The sequence below is a fragment of the Argopecten irradians genome, chromosome 2 (assembly GCF_041381155.1).
Source record: "Argopecten irradians isolate NY chromosome 2, Ai_NY, whole genome shotgun sequence".
NCBI classification, from domain to species: domain Eukaryota; kingdom Metazoa; phylum Mollusca; class Bivalvia; order Pectinida; family Pectinidae; genus Argopecten; species Argopecten irradians.
The window spans coordinates 42,282,324-42,297,561 of NC_091135.1; the positions used below are offsets into that span (position 1 = coordinate 42,282,324).

At 36.9% G+C, this 15,238-nt stretch overlaps 3 protein-coding genes across 3 annotated transcripts in view; 2 read left to right on the forward strand and 1 right to left on the reverse strand.

Annotated features, from left to right (window-relative positions):
* The first annotated feature begins 3,780 nt into the window (after positions 1–3,780).
* On the forward strand, positions 3,781–8,265 carry LOC138315553 (transcription factor MafB-like). The gene has a single exon (XM_069256660.1). It carries the CDS (start codon positions 4,103–4,105, stop codon positions 4,985–4,987), a length of 885 nt encoding a protein of 294 aa, XP_069112761.1. The 5' UTR covers positions 3,781–4,102; the 3' UTR covers positions 4,988–8,265.
* A 1,314-nt stretch (positions 8,266–9,579) lies between these two features.
* The window catches only part of LOC138315552 (WW domain-containing oxidoreductase-like), a 76,535-nt gene continuing 70,876 nt past the window's right edge, over positions 9,580–15,238 (reverse strand). The window contains exon 9 of the mRNA XM_069256659.1: positions 9,580–14,703. The gene's annotated coding sequence lies outside the window, so the exon portion shown is untranslated. The remainder of the gene's footprint in view (positions 14,704–15,238) is intronic.
* LOC138316648 (GATA zinc finger domain-containing protein 14-like) lies at positions 10,509–11,195 on the forward strand. Its single transcript, XM_069258321.1, has one exon. It carries the CDS (start codon positions 10,509–10,511, stop codon positions 11,193–11,195), a length of 687 nt encoding a protein of 228 aa, XP_069114422.1.

A 15,238-nucleotide genomic window follows, 5' to 3' on the forward strand; every position in this document is an offset into this window, starting at 1 on the left:
TCAAAGTACAGCTGGTTCATCACATTAACCAATCAAAGTACAGCTGGTTCATCACATTAACTAACCAAATTACAGCTGGTTCATCGTGCTGCCCCAGCATTTATTGTAGACAAATGGAACCACCGAACGATTTGTAACATGGCAGCTTGCACGTATGAGATATAATTTCTGATTAGTTACAGAAATTCCATTGTATATTAATCATTGAGGTCAACTGAACATGACCTCTCGTTGGCCATTGAGATCTTCCTCAATGTAGTATCGCTTTAAATAGAGGTCTATAGAGAAGATTTCAACATACCACCTTCAAAGAAGGTAAATGTATTTTCACTATGTTGCTGGATCAAAACAACCCTATGTCTCGGCTTGGTGATCGAGAAGATGTGAAAGAATTTGAGCCTGTATGTCCCCGTTGTGATGTAGAGACGTTTTCAGTCGTTTCTAAACATGCTAGTGGCCATACTTTGTGGCTGGATGGATGTGCCACCTGGTTTTCAATAAATCATTTAAGGATATCAACACGTATGACGCGTTAATTTTGAATGTTGGAAAAGACATTTATTTTCTCAAATTTTAAATTGCATTTTACAAAGACGATACGAGCCTGCAATATGAACGGTCAGACAAGGGAAATGAATTTTACCCTTATTGCCTTCATGTACACACGGTCCAATACCCGGTACATGGCCAGTAGTCAAACAATCTAAATATACTATTTGGTACTCCAGACCATAGAGGATAGCAGACCAATTCTTCATTAGTAAGATGACTTGTTAACAGATCGCTGTCCTAGCCATTGAATGTTAGATTGTTCTCCATGAAGACATAGACAATGTTTATTAAACCAATCAAGGTCCCGCACGGGGCATTTGCATACTAAACATTTATGATTACCTAAAGTAGACATCATACAGGACAACTTTTAAAGTGAAAACGCATTTATGACTAGAGATTCGCTGTAACATCTGATCAATTATATGTATTTTGTATTTGATGATAAATTTTATTTGTGTTTGAAATCAGTATGAGAAAGAAATATACATGTATGTTAACAAATAGTACTTGGAGTTGCTAGGTAAATTTGGTATTATCGCAAAGCTCAATTACAACACCAGGAAACCGCATTTTTGGAGAACAAATACGCGGGAAGCAACACAACATTCATGTTCAATTTTTGGAACATGCTGTACTGTATTCAAGTTGTTTCAATACAACATATTTTCACGTTCTCGTGTGAAATATTTATCACCATGAAAGTATTTTTATTTCCGTGGAAATTGTCCATGGAAGGAGGACGTCGTGATGGACTTTGTAAGCGAGACTGGCGATGTCAAGGAAATGGACCAATTACTGGCTATTCATGAAATGCTGTATTCTGAACTTTTCTACCTACACAGTAATAATTAATTTAAAGAATGAAATACGGTGAAAATGAAGTCCGGTCGATTGCAAAATATTCCATGCGCAAACGCTTACTACATGTATGTTGGGAATTATACAAGTTGATACAGTTTCTGATAAACTATTAGTATTGTTTGAGTAATATCAGGTATATGATATTACATATTAACACGTCTACGTGTGACCACAGATATCTGGGAATTAGTTAAAGTTTATATCAATATGACCCACGAGAGTACTCAAAGATAATTTTATACGTTTTATTGGCCCAGATTAAAAATCGGTAAAATCGTCGTTTTCTATTGAATTATTCTATATAGTACCATGCATGACGATTTTACCGAATTTTGATCTAGACCCCTAAAACGTCTAAAATGATATGTGGGTACTCCAAATTCATATAAACTGTAACTAATTTTCAGATCCCTGTTCGTGTGACGACAAAATATATATACATGCATATATCCAAGACATGCATATACATGGACGCTACATGTGTTTGGAATTCAAAATCCATTTCTGTATTTTGGCTTTATATGTTCCATTCAGGATGGCCTTAACACTTTAAATATATATTACATGTAAATTGATTTAAATAAACTACATAAACTACATAAAAATGTCGATGTTAAACCTCCCTCCCTCACACTCTTTAACTAAGTTTTTCTCCTATTCTATTTTAATAGATCAACTAATGATGGTATTATTCTACATGAATATCTAAATTAAAACATCTTATGACTATATATTTAATGTATTGTTTTAAATTGAAATGAAGGGAACGTTTATAGATTAGACGTAATGTTTGCGCCATATCCATTTGCTATTTATGGCAATGAAATATATCTATTATTGATTTAATGTTTCTGGTACTTTTTTAAGAGTTTAGGTAAAATCATAAAGAGCTAATTTTGAACTAATAAGTACACAAAATGTAGGCCTTTTTATTTGATACGATAAGTGACCGATAGCTTGATGACAGGGACATACATGTTACGTCCTCATTAGAAACATATATAGATTGTCGTCAGCATAGACAAAGAATGACTTTCTCTATGTATGTATATGATATATTATGTTTCTGTCCCTATTAAATAATTTAATCATTGTAACTGCGATCAGAAGTCCGTGTCTACCATCTGTCAAGGGCTGTCGCTTTCTTCAATCAATACACACTAAATAGTGTATATATGTCAAGAGTATGTGTAGTTCTATTTATAGGGATGAGAAAACCAATGGAATGTTCTAGAACGGATATATATGAAGTCAATATTTATTTAGTTACACTGTAGGGCACTTAATTTATAAAATGATAGTTAAATCATATCATAAGTTTACATTTTAACGTTATGTAAATAATTCAAAGTCTTAGTTACAAGTCAAACATGTAAATACAAATGTACTAGTTGGATGAGCGTCACACGTGTACGTGTGCCCGGCATGTGATTAACGTAGACTTTGTGGTTTGACCGCAAAGGCATAGATTAATTTATTATCACAAGTTCACTTACCAAACATTAGCTAAACAAAATGATAATGAAATACACATATTTGGATTTTAATAACTTTTACTTTTTATCGATAGTTGAATACTGTGTAATGGTGATATTTGATGAACTAACACGGGAATTTCGTAATTTTAATTTTATTGATCTATGTCGTTGTTATCAAGAAATTGAAAATGAATAGAAGATAGAAAGCAGATATATAGGCACCTACAAGGGAATTGAAAAACCTTAAAAAGTTAAGGATGGATTCAATGATGCAGACCTCTAAATATGTTATTTAGATTATAGATAGAAGCAATCCCAGCATGAAAACTCAATTCTAAAATAACAGTAGGCCTATCATACATTATTTAAAGTTGAGATCTAAGTAAGCTAAAAAAGGAAAACATGACATTAACTTGTATTCTGGAAGCTTGATGAAGATTTTGATTTTTAATTTACATTTATGATTGGGTCCTAGACTCTAATTTTTTTTTCCATTAGAGGTCCTTTTTAAAATTATTTGATCTACTGGTAACGTTTGTAAATAAAGTCTTATTTTCCCTTTTAATTTTATTCCATTATTTAAAACATTATTATTGTAACAATTTAAACTCATCCTCAGTCTCCGAGTTTCGTTTTGACAAGTTGGTACAGGTTTGTGTATTGCACAACCCATTGATATTAAAGGCCGGCAAATCTTTTAGAAGCCACCACAACTCGGTTAACGTTGCTTCCAGCGCAAACGCTTGTGAGATTCAGACTCGTTTCAAATGACGGAGAAAATACGCAAGATTATAAAAATAGAACTAATTCTTTGCAACGATTGGTCAATTTCTGCAGCAATTTATTTGCCTGTGTACTACGTCACAGGGGGTATATAACCAACCGGGATTCCCCTGTCGGCTCGTTGTTGGCCTGTCTCCCCATCTGGTAAGCCGTGGAAAGTCGTATGGTGGTTGTGCCCTTGGCCACCGGCGATTTTTACCAGGAAACCAATATCATTGTAACAATATTCACCGTAAGACAGTACATGTGGAAGAGATAACTCTGATGGACGTATAAAATTGTGAAAATCTGAGTTTTTGAGTGTACTTGTCGCAGTAAAAACCTCTGCAGTTGGGCTGTGTACCACGTAGACCGGTCGACAGCTGACCTAGTTTAGTGGCGAGCTAACACGAGGAGCACCTCAAACCTGCCAGCTGACACACAAAATGGAGGCCGACCCGCTCATGGTAAATGACTGTATAAATGACTTCGACTTAGACCAGTTTGTCGAACGTTCTGCTGTGATTAAACAAGAGACACTTGATCGGCTCGATTTCAGTGATTGCTGTAATGGCGGAGCTAAATCCCCGGCTACGGCTTCTGAGGCCAGCTCGACCGCACCCTCCATATGTAGTGTGCCCCAGTCCCCGAGCTGCTTCAGCAACAGTAGCTGTAGCAGTGTCCCTCCTAGTCCCACGGAGTCCAAAAATCTGTATGATGACATTGGTTGGCTCACCCAAAGTGTGTCGTTCAACTCGGCAAGCATGGAAGGGGTCTCTGAGGCAGTTGACGTATTGATTTCTAGCAGCCCAGAGTTTGTGAACAATTTTACAAAGTACTTGGTATCTGGGGCCGAGGCCGGCAAGGAATCACTCCCTAGTTCTCCACCTGCACAGGCCAGCCTAACAACTAAGGTCCCAACCCTCAAACGGAGCAGAAGCAGCAACAACAAAAAGAAAATGGACGACGAGGAATTGGTTACTTTGCCTGTGAGAGAGCTGAACCGGCGACTTCAGGGGCTACCAAAGGATGACGTTGTAAAGTTAAAACAGAAAAGAAGAACATTGAAAAATCGAGGATATGCTCAAAATTGCCGTTCCAAACGCATGCAACAGAGACAAGATTTAGAAGTTACTAACCGTTCTCTTGAAAAAGAATTGAAACAACTTCAGAGGCAGCTGTCAAACCTGACACGAGAGAGGGATTTATATAAACAACAGTACGAGTTTCTCAGGGTGAAATGTAGCTTGGCTGTTAGCAAAAGTACCAGGAAACACGACTTGGATGGATCAGTGTCTAGCTATGCTCCAAGTTCTCCAGACAGTGATTGAGAGAGACTGGTAATTTGACACATTCTTGATACATTCTACTCATTGTTATCTCAGTTACATCAATCAGTCAAACGTATTATCATATTAGCAGACATGATCTATAGAAAATCACTATCAAATAGAAGGTTTCAGGAAAATTTTAACCAACTTATTATATATAGTTAATGTGACACGTAACTTTCATCAATGGTCAACGTTAAGATATCACTAGACAAGAGATGACTACCACTATGATCGTAATATTGCCATTTGATTTTGTTTGTAATAAAATGTACAGGTGAGAATTTTGTGTACATATATATACATTTATAACCATGGTCTAACTTTCTGTAGTGAGTATGATTCAATTGCCACTGTAGATATATTTTTGCAAAAAGAAAAATTAACAAAAAATGCATAGTACTGTAGCACAAGGAAGTATTTCCTTAATGATATGGTTGAAATGTAAAATATTATCTGCTTTGAATATTGCAATATTACTGTAACACAGATGTACAAGGGATCAATACATTTGTCAGTCCCCCTTGTCCTAACTACACTCTGGAAGGTTTTTCATTGTATGAAGTAGCATGTTTGGGTGTAAAGTGTTAACTGTAAAACTGACATTTCTAGCAACATGTCATTTTGGCATAGAATGTAATCTGGAGGGCATTTTATTGGGTATCAGCTGTATAGTCAAGCAGTATTCCTGCAGAAGGCCCCACTCAAGTTCCCAACTGCAGGGGTACTATTTGGGATAATCATAATTATTATTACTAATCAAAGTCAGATACCCTTTAAGTGGCCTCTCAATGCTAATTAATATGGGCACCACATAGTTAATATTTTCCCTGAAGAACATGAATGAGTGAAGGGATGGGGGCACCAAGATGGGGGTCTCGTGGGGAGAGGAGGAAGCATTCGAGCTAGAGGGAGGCCCAAGAGGGGCAATACTGCAGCTTGTTATATATGCATTGTGAAGCATCACCATAGCTATTAATTAGCTGGCCTTATATTTTGTGGGGGGATTGACTAAAGCCTGATCCTTATTGCACCTGTGAAGCATACCAGAGGTGACTATTCCACAGTAACCATGACAGCTATACATGTACATTGTTCAGAGGTATAAATCATTGTAGTTTCACAATTGTTGTGTATTACACGTTTAATTAAGGATATTCCCTAAAATAATGAGTAAATTCATTTACTGAATGCATCACTGAAATGTTATGTCTGAAATGAAAGATTTTGTTTCTTCCAGACCTGATATTGCATGATTTTTGTGATCAAAAAAGCGTGAACTGTTTTTTTGTTGTTGTTCATGTTCATTATAAATCCAGTGGGTTATTACTTACAGACAGGTTGAGTTGAACATGCTGGGGATTATCTTGAAATGGAATGTGAGGTCGCAGAGTGCAATTATATAGAATGTTAGCCAATGGAGATTTTAAAAATATTTTAAACTTTAATATTTTTTTTTTTGAATGAGAGAAATGGTTCTGTCACTTCATCATTTGTAAATAGTTGTATATTAAGCCCCATTTCCCCATCCCCTCCAAAATGTTTGAACTGAAAGGTACCCACTGCAAGGGCAACTATACTTAGTATAAACCAGTGTGGTACCCAAGGTTGATGAATACAATGATCTGTGATACAAGAAGTTGACAAAATTGTTTGTGAGCGAGACACACAAGTTGTAACTTTTTACAAGTTATGATGAAAACGGGACGTATCTTCCACGATATGTCTTGGTACACCGAATTTGCAAGTTATTGAGATAAAAACTACTAAGTAACTATCCCCTTGTTATTTGTAGGGTAAAGATAGATGAATACTTAGAAGTTAGATATACACCATGTGTATATTACCGGACGGAGTTACGAGTGAAATACTTTGTATACATTGTTCATGTTGTATACAAATTGATCTTTTTTGTGTTTTTTTTTTTCTGTTGGAATTTTGTTATGCGAGTTATATATGCTGATTAGTGTATATATGCTGAATTAGTGTATAATAAGTGTATGTCCAGAATGTGTTTACTTCTGTATATGTGATAAAAAATGTATAAAAAAAAAGTTTTAAAAAAGGCTTCAACAACCAAAAAACTTTTAAAAAAATCTTGAGTTTTTTTCCTCCATGGAAATAAATCAAGGCCAAAAAAATCGAAAAAAATGTATATATAAATATATAAAAAAAAAACTAAAAAAATTGTAACCTTCCAGCTTGACCAATCACCTGCTATGTCTTGTATGTGGGAGGTGTTGCGAGTCGAGCTCCTGACTTTGCCAGTTAACTACCATATTATGACCTTATCGGACATGACATGTACAATAACTTGTCAATGACCGGGAAGAGTTGCCTCTGATGTAACTTGTCCTGGACTTGACAGTTATCTCTTTTGTTTGTTAAGACTGAATTATTAACGTACAGTAAAGCAGTTAGTGTAAAAGGAACAAGTAATGATAGAAAGAAGGGTATCTTACGCACAACCGCCATGCTGTGCTCTCGCTACGGCCATAACTATAGTGCTTGAGAATGTTAATCCAATTGTGATAATTTGTTGTGTTGTTAATGTTGTTATGGAAGTTGTTTTACAGAAGAGGTGTAGATTGTTATTGCTAACATAATGATAAATACGCCACTGGCTGTTAAATATTTCTGTTTTCTGTTTTAAATTTTTTTTAATTGATGAAACATTACAAATGTTTATGTATATGGCACACTGAGGTACTACTAGTACTAGCCATGTTTTACTGTGCTATTTTGTTACCGGATAATTCAGCTGTTGAATGGTAGAGAGGTGACCTGTCTAATTGACAGGTATCTACCCACATTACACAGGTCCAAGTTGTACCATATGGAGATTATTTTTGTATGTTACTAGCCTAGCGATTTGTTGATGCATTTGTAACGGGCCTTGTGATTGGTTGGTTCATATCTTTGAATCAAGTCTCTCCATCCATATGTCTACTTAACTTTAATTGACCTTAATTACCAATGTTAGGTCAGAGGGCACACCAGATAAATGTTTGACTGAGTAATTGTTTTAACCTCGGAGGATGGGAGTGAGAATATACCATACATGATAGCAGGAGAGCGTGGTTTGCCAGACAGAATGAGAGAAAGATCTGACAGTTTTGTTTTTTATCTGTGCTATGTACTGGAGCGTGTTGGGCCAGTTTGTGATATTTGATACTGGTAATAGTGTACTGAGCCAGCTATCTGCTTTACTGTACCAATGTACACCAGTCTTGGATGATGTTTGTCCTCATCAACAAATAAAATGCATGGAAAACGCATTTATTAAACCTCTGACTTGTTATTTACTGTACATTGATGTTTGGCTTGAGCCTTTCAGGGCATCCAGTTGACCCTCTTCTCTTAGTATAGATTCAGAGGTAAAATCGACCATTTATCAGAAATCTGAAGAGTTAATTAAAACATGTGACAAATAGATGTGCTTCAAACGTAATGGTCAAATCTGATTTTTGGAAGTCAAAACTTACTCTCATGGGGTCTACTGGTTGCCTTGGCTTGTAAAGTACTTGCTGTATCTGACCCAATAAACACAAACATAATATCATTTTTATCATGTGGACATGATTTGTGTGTGCTGATTGGGTTGAATATGGTACATACTTTTGACTTTCCTTCGTATTTCTTCCAGGTACAGTAAATCTTGGTACTTTTTCACGCTAAGCTCTATTGAGTTGCTTTATCTTAACTTACTGTTTAGCATAAAGGCTTATGAGCTTGTGCCAAGGTGCAATGTCCGTCATTTGTCATATAATACAAAAGGTCTTTTGAAACAATAGTTTTTAGAAAGTCAAAAACTGATGGTGAAAATGTAAAGCTTTTGTGTTGAGGTAAAACATTTTCTTTCAATAATAAAAATCTCTCATATGGCCCTCATTCTATAAACACCAAATGAATTTTCATGAATCATCAAAACTACATCGCATGCATATGATCACAATCTACATTGCAATGGACGTAAGGGAAATGAAACACATTTGGTTCAGAGATGTCCCCAGAAAAGTCTTAAGACTACAGTATATATCTTTCAGTTAATGTTTTCAAGAAAATGGCAGACATTTGAGCTGGAAGTCCGAGAGGCATAAAATGTCACCGATGTCTTTTAACTTGCATTGCAGCTTTAACATTGATAAAACTTTAACAGGTAGTTTTAAGAAAATTTTCATAGCGATTTGTTCTGTTTTAACATTGATAAGATCCTGATGGATGTTTAGGTAGCAGCCAGTGTCAAATTCCCTTATCATGAATGAACACTGTCATATGATACACAAACTTGAAACTCCTAACAAACATTATCAAAAAGCAGGTGTTTCCCATGTGTGATGTAAATGAGGTTTCTAGTTTTACATCAGTTCCACACTTATAAAATGACCTCAAGGGAAAAGGGAACATTGTGTGAACAGGCATGTATCATTAGTACCTATGGAAGAACATCTAACTCTTTGTAGATTCAGTTCAATGAAAGTTTGCCATTCTAGCCAATAGATAAAGAATGGTATGTTTGATGTTTTAATTAAGAGCCCATATACACGTCATAATTGCCCGGATCTGTAATTAATTGTAGGTAATTGAAATTGTCGGTCATTCAGGTACAAGGTATTTAATAAGATGTGGAACATAGGTTAAAAATGTCAAAGCACAGCATATATATTATTGATATGAATATTGTTGAGAAAGAAATTTAATAGATAGATTGCAATTACAGTTGACAATTTTCTTGTATATAGAAGGATCAAAGTTGTCATCATGTGTTAGCAAAAATCTTCGTATTTACTTGAAGAAAAGTTCTTACACCAAGAAAAAAACCTGGTCTGTACTGTTGCTGTCTCCTCTGGCAAGATTAATTGAATCTCTCTTTAAAAGCTATAGGGGTGCGATAAGAAAATCACAATCCGAGGAGTTAATTCATGAATATTTAACCCAAGGTTTCCAAGGGGTGGGCTTTCATGAATTCCCCTGAGGGATGAGATTTCGTTGTCACCACAAGTTAGTGAATGTTTTCCTCTACACAATAAAAGAAAGAGATATTGGTTTCAGAAGAAGCATGATCATGGGTCCGTCAACTACATGTAATATTTGATAACATTATGATGCCACAATTACACTGCATGAAATTAATGACATCATATAACTGTTTTTCCATATTTCCTTGTTGAAAGGTTATTGTGCAAAAGCTGTCATACCCAGATATTTGTGGAAATATCACACACTATTTCTGCTATACATGTACATATACTATGACTAGTAAGCTATGGTTGTACTTGTACTCCATTGCTCTAGTACATATGTTTGACTGTTCTAACAAGTTCTAGCTATCAAAGAACACAAAACTTGTTTAATTGAGTCTTTAATATCAACAAAAATATATATCAAAAACAGTTTTAACTCCTATGGCCACTATTACATGACAATCAGTCCAATCTTTATCGTTCAACAGCACAGAATAAAAATACAGTACAAGGAAAATACCCCAAAATATACTGGTATGGTCAACCACCCAAAGCACATGGTCAACAACCCACACTCAATGGTCAGCAACCCACAGTACATGGTCAACCACCCAAAGCACATGGTCAACAATCCACACTCAATGGTCAGCAACCATCAGTACATGGTCAACAACCTACAGTGCATCTTCAACAACCCACAGTACATGGTCAACAACCCACACTCAATGGTCAGCAACCCACAGAACATGGTCAACAACCCACAGTACATGGTCAACAACCCACAGCACATGGTCAAGAACCCACACTCAATGGTCAACAACCGACAGAACATGGTCAACAACCCACAGTGCATGGTCAACAACCCACAGCACATTGTCAACAACCCACACTCAATGGTCAGCAACCCACAGAACATGGTCAACAACCCACAGTGCATGGTCAACAACCCACAGCACATGGTCAACAACCCACACTCAATGGTCAGCAACCCACAGAACATGGTCAACAACCCACAGTACATGGTCAACAACCCACAGCACATGGTCAACAACCCACACTCAATGGTCAACAACCGACAGAACATGGTCAACAACCCACAGTGCATGGTCAACAACCCACAGCACATTGTCAACAACCCACACTCAATGGTCAGCAACCCACATTACATGGTTAACCAATCACAGCACATGGTCAAGAACCCACACTCAATGGTCAGCAACCCACGGTACATGGTCAACAACTAACAGTGCATGGTCTGCAACCCACATTACAATATGGTCAGCAACCCATAGTACATGGTCAACAACCCAAAATACATGGTCAACAACCCACAGTTCATGGTCAGCAACCCACAGCACATGGTCAACAACCCACACTCAATGGTCGGCAACCCACATTTCATGGTCAGCAACCCACGGTACATGGTCAACAACTAACAGTGCATGGTCTGCAACCCAAAGTACAATATGGTCAGCAACCCACAGTTCATGGTCAACAACCCACAGTACATGGTCAACAACCCATAATACATGGCTAACAACCCACAGTTCATGGTCAACAACCCACAGTACATGGTCAACAACCTACACTCAACAGTCAGCAACCCACAGTACATGGTCAACAACCCACAGTTCATGGTCAACAACCCACAGTACATGGTCAACAACCCAAAACACATGGTCAACAACCCACAGTTTACGGTCAGAAACCCACAGAACATGGTCAACAACCCACAGTACATGGTCAACAACCCACAGAACATGGTCAACAACCCACAGAACATGGTCAACAACCCACAGTACATTTACATGATCAACAACCCACAGTACATTTAGATGGTCAACAACCCACAGTTCATGGTCAACAACCCACAGAACATGGTCAACAACCCACAGTACATGGTCAACAACCCAAAATACATGGTCAACAACCCACACTCAATGGTCAACAACCCACAGTACATAGTCAACAACCCACAGTACATGGTCAACAACCCACAGAACATGGTCAACAACCCACAGTGCATGGTCAACAACCCAAAAGACATGGTCAACAATCCACAGTACATGGTTAACAACCCACAGTGCATGGTCAACAATCCAAAAAACATGGTCAACAACCCATGGTTCATGGTAAGCTACCAAAAATATGTGGTTAACAACCCACAGTACATGGTTAACAACCCACAGTACTGTATGAGCTAAAGCTTCCTCCTCACTGTACATGTAATAATACATTACTGTACGAGCTAGAGTTCCCTCCTAACAAGGCTGACATGTAATAATATGGTACTGTACGAGCTAAAGTTCCCTCCTAACTGTACATGTAATAATATGGTACTGTACAAGCTAGAGTTCCCTCCTAACAAGGCTGTACATGGAATAATATGGTACTAGTACGTAGAGTTCCCTCCTAACAAGGCCGTACATGGAATAATATGGTACTAGTATGTAGAGTTCCCTCCTAACAAGGCCGTACATGAAATAATATGGTACTAGTACATAGAGTTCCCTCCTAACAAGGCCGTACATGGAATAGTATGGTACTAGTACGTAGAATTCCCTCCTAACAAGGCTGTACATGGAATAGTATGGTACTAGTACGTAGAGTTCCCTCCTAACAAGACTGTACCTGGCATGGTATACCAGGTAGGTGTATATATACCTACTTGCTATAGTTGAAGATAAATAATAGATTTCCAATTTACCTTTGTACTCTATACACAAGTTGATCAATAGCCTTTGGTGACTGTCCCTAGTTTTTACATTGATTTTTTCACATGAATGAAAGCCTGCTTGTATATCCCTGTACAGTGAGGCAGGCTGCTAGATCCCTCTCTATTATACTCCACTCCTAAATGGGCTCGAGCCCAAAGAATGGCTTTCAAACTTTACTTATATGAAGATTCAACGATTAAGATATATACAGAATATAAATTTATACATTCTGTAATATCTTGGAAATTAATGTTATTTAGATATTATTTTCCTTGACTTAAATGTACATTAAACTTCTTCAAAGCTCCCTAAATATTTCAATTTTCACCCAAGTTTCCGAACTGATTGCACCCTGATTGTATTTTAAAATTTGCATCCATTGAAAAATTTGGACCCATACCCAATGTGTTTGGGCGAAGATGGCTCAGTGGTTACGTTGTTCTGATATATTAATATTAGTCCTCTACCACTATCATTTACCCTCCACAAACTTGGCTAGCGATGATATCTGGGTTGCAAGTTTAAAATGCACCTTGGGTCAGTTGCAGGTATTGACTGAAGGTTGGTGATTATTCTCTGGGTACTCTTCACCATATAAAGCTGGTGTTGCTTTAAATGACCATAGCTGTTATTAGGAAGCAAAACAAAATAAATTCAACTTGCACTGGTTTTGCAACACAGCTATGTGTCTTATTCTGTGATAATCATAGTAAAGTGTTTAGGTAGCATGAAAATACTACTAGTCCTTGTGTGCAGCTTCAATAAATGGGACCAAAATCTGTCCTGTAATGGAGAAGACATTATGCAACAAAGAATTTAAATTGGAGAAAACTTGTAGAGAAAGGGAGTAGACACACGCCTATTCCTAGTATGATGGAAACACTAGGTACATTTAGTTGTATTAAACAGAACAACAGTAGATCATTTATTGAACTAATGGTATGTCCACAAAGTACTATTGAGCTTCTAATTTAATTCTCATCTGCAGGTATTGGTGTCATTCAAAACGTTTGGGACATTCAGAATATCAATTGATTTTTCAACTAAATGTTATATGTAAACTTTATGTGTGATTTCTTTGTTTAGCCAGTTAAACAGATGTTACATGCTCCTATCACTACCATGGTCTGAATTTGTCCAAGGAACACACATATTTTTCTGTGGTCTAACAAGCAGATCCGTATTGACCCTTAAGTTTTCAGTCTGACCTTAACTGATAATATTGGCCTGTGTGTTGACAGTATGACCTTGACCCAGAATACTGACCTTAATGTTTACAGTTAGACCTTGACCTATAATAATGACCAGTGTGTGGACGATTTGATGCAGAATACTGACCTCAATGTGGGCAGTTTGACCTTGACCTAAAATACAGACCTGTGCTTGGATGTGTTCACAATTAAATCATAACCTTTGAGTACTTTAATTTGTATGTGCATGAGGAACTGATGTGTAACTGAAAACTGATTGACTTTGAACATTGGGTAATGATATGTACCTGGTATGTGCTAACTTTTTTACCTTGACCCCTGTGTATTGATCTGTATGGACTGATAGTTTGACCTTGACCTTTGTGTTCTGATTTGTATATGTTGACAGTTTGACCTTGACCCTTGTGTACTGATTTGTATGGACTGATAGTTTGACCTTGACCCTTGTGTACTGATTTGTATGAGTTGACAGCTTGACCTTGACCCCTGTGTACCATTCTGTATGGGGTGACAGTTTGACCTTGACCATAGAGTACTAATTTGCATGTGTTGACAGTTTGACCTTGACCCTTGAGTACTGTTCAGTATGTTTGGCTGAACTGATGGTAAGTTTACATCCAGTCAGTCATCCAATGCTTCGATCATTCACTGTTGGATTCGTGAATATTTTCCCATTACAAGATGTCAAGGTCTTGTCCAAGTGGTATGTCTGAGCAGGTGGAACATGGCAGTGACCAAACTTGTTAGGTAACAGTTAATGTTCCTGCAGTAACTAGTGGATCGACCACACTGATGCTCTCTTCTTCTCCTGGTGTAGTTTTGTACTGAAACACAGGAAAGTAATCTCATACAGTTTATGTCATAATCTTGTGTGTTTCTAGGTCTCATATGAACCAATTCTACAAAAAAACTGAAGTAAGTTTGAATATTTTTGTAATTAAAGTTTCTGATCAATTTACTTTTGCATACAGAACTAAATTCATTTTCCTGTTTTTCATCTTTTAAATACAATGTAGCTTGTTTATTGAAAATTATCTACAAACCAAAGCAATTTAATGTCGTAATTAATTAAATCATACATGACTATTCTTTTTAATGATTTGAATCCTAAAAACAAAAATCATATGCTATTATGTACTAAGTATCCTTGGTACTGTGTATTGATAGTACCTAGTCACCTTGCAGATAGCCTCTTACCTCCTAGAGGGTCAAAGGTCAAGGTGATACCAAAGGTTATCAAAGAGATTATAAAGATTGATCTATATATAGGTACACCATTTTGTGGAGAATACATATTTATTAGTACATAGGTATCTTTAAGTCACTCATGAACAACCCAAACACCTTACTGGTGGTTTA

Bases quoted from the DNA above. Each gene is read 5' to 3' on its own strand.
- LOC138315553 (XM_069256660.1), top strand. From the start codon at position 4,103: ATGGAGGCCGACCCGCTCATGGTAAATGACTGTATAAATGACTTCGAC.
- LOC138316648 (XM_069258321.1), top strand. From the start codon at position 10,509: ATGGTCAACAACCCACACTCAATGGTCAGCAACCCACAGTACATGGTC.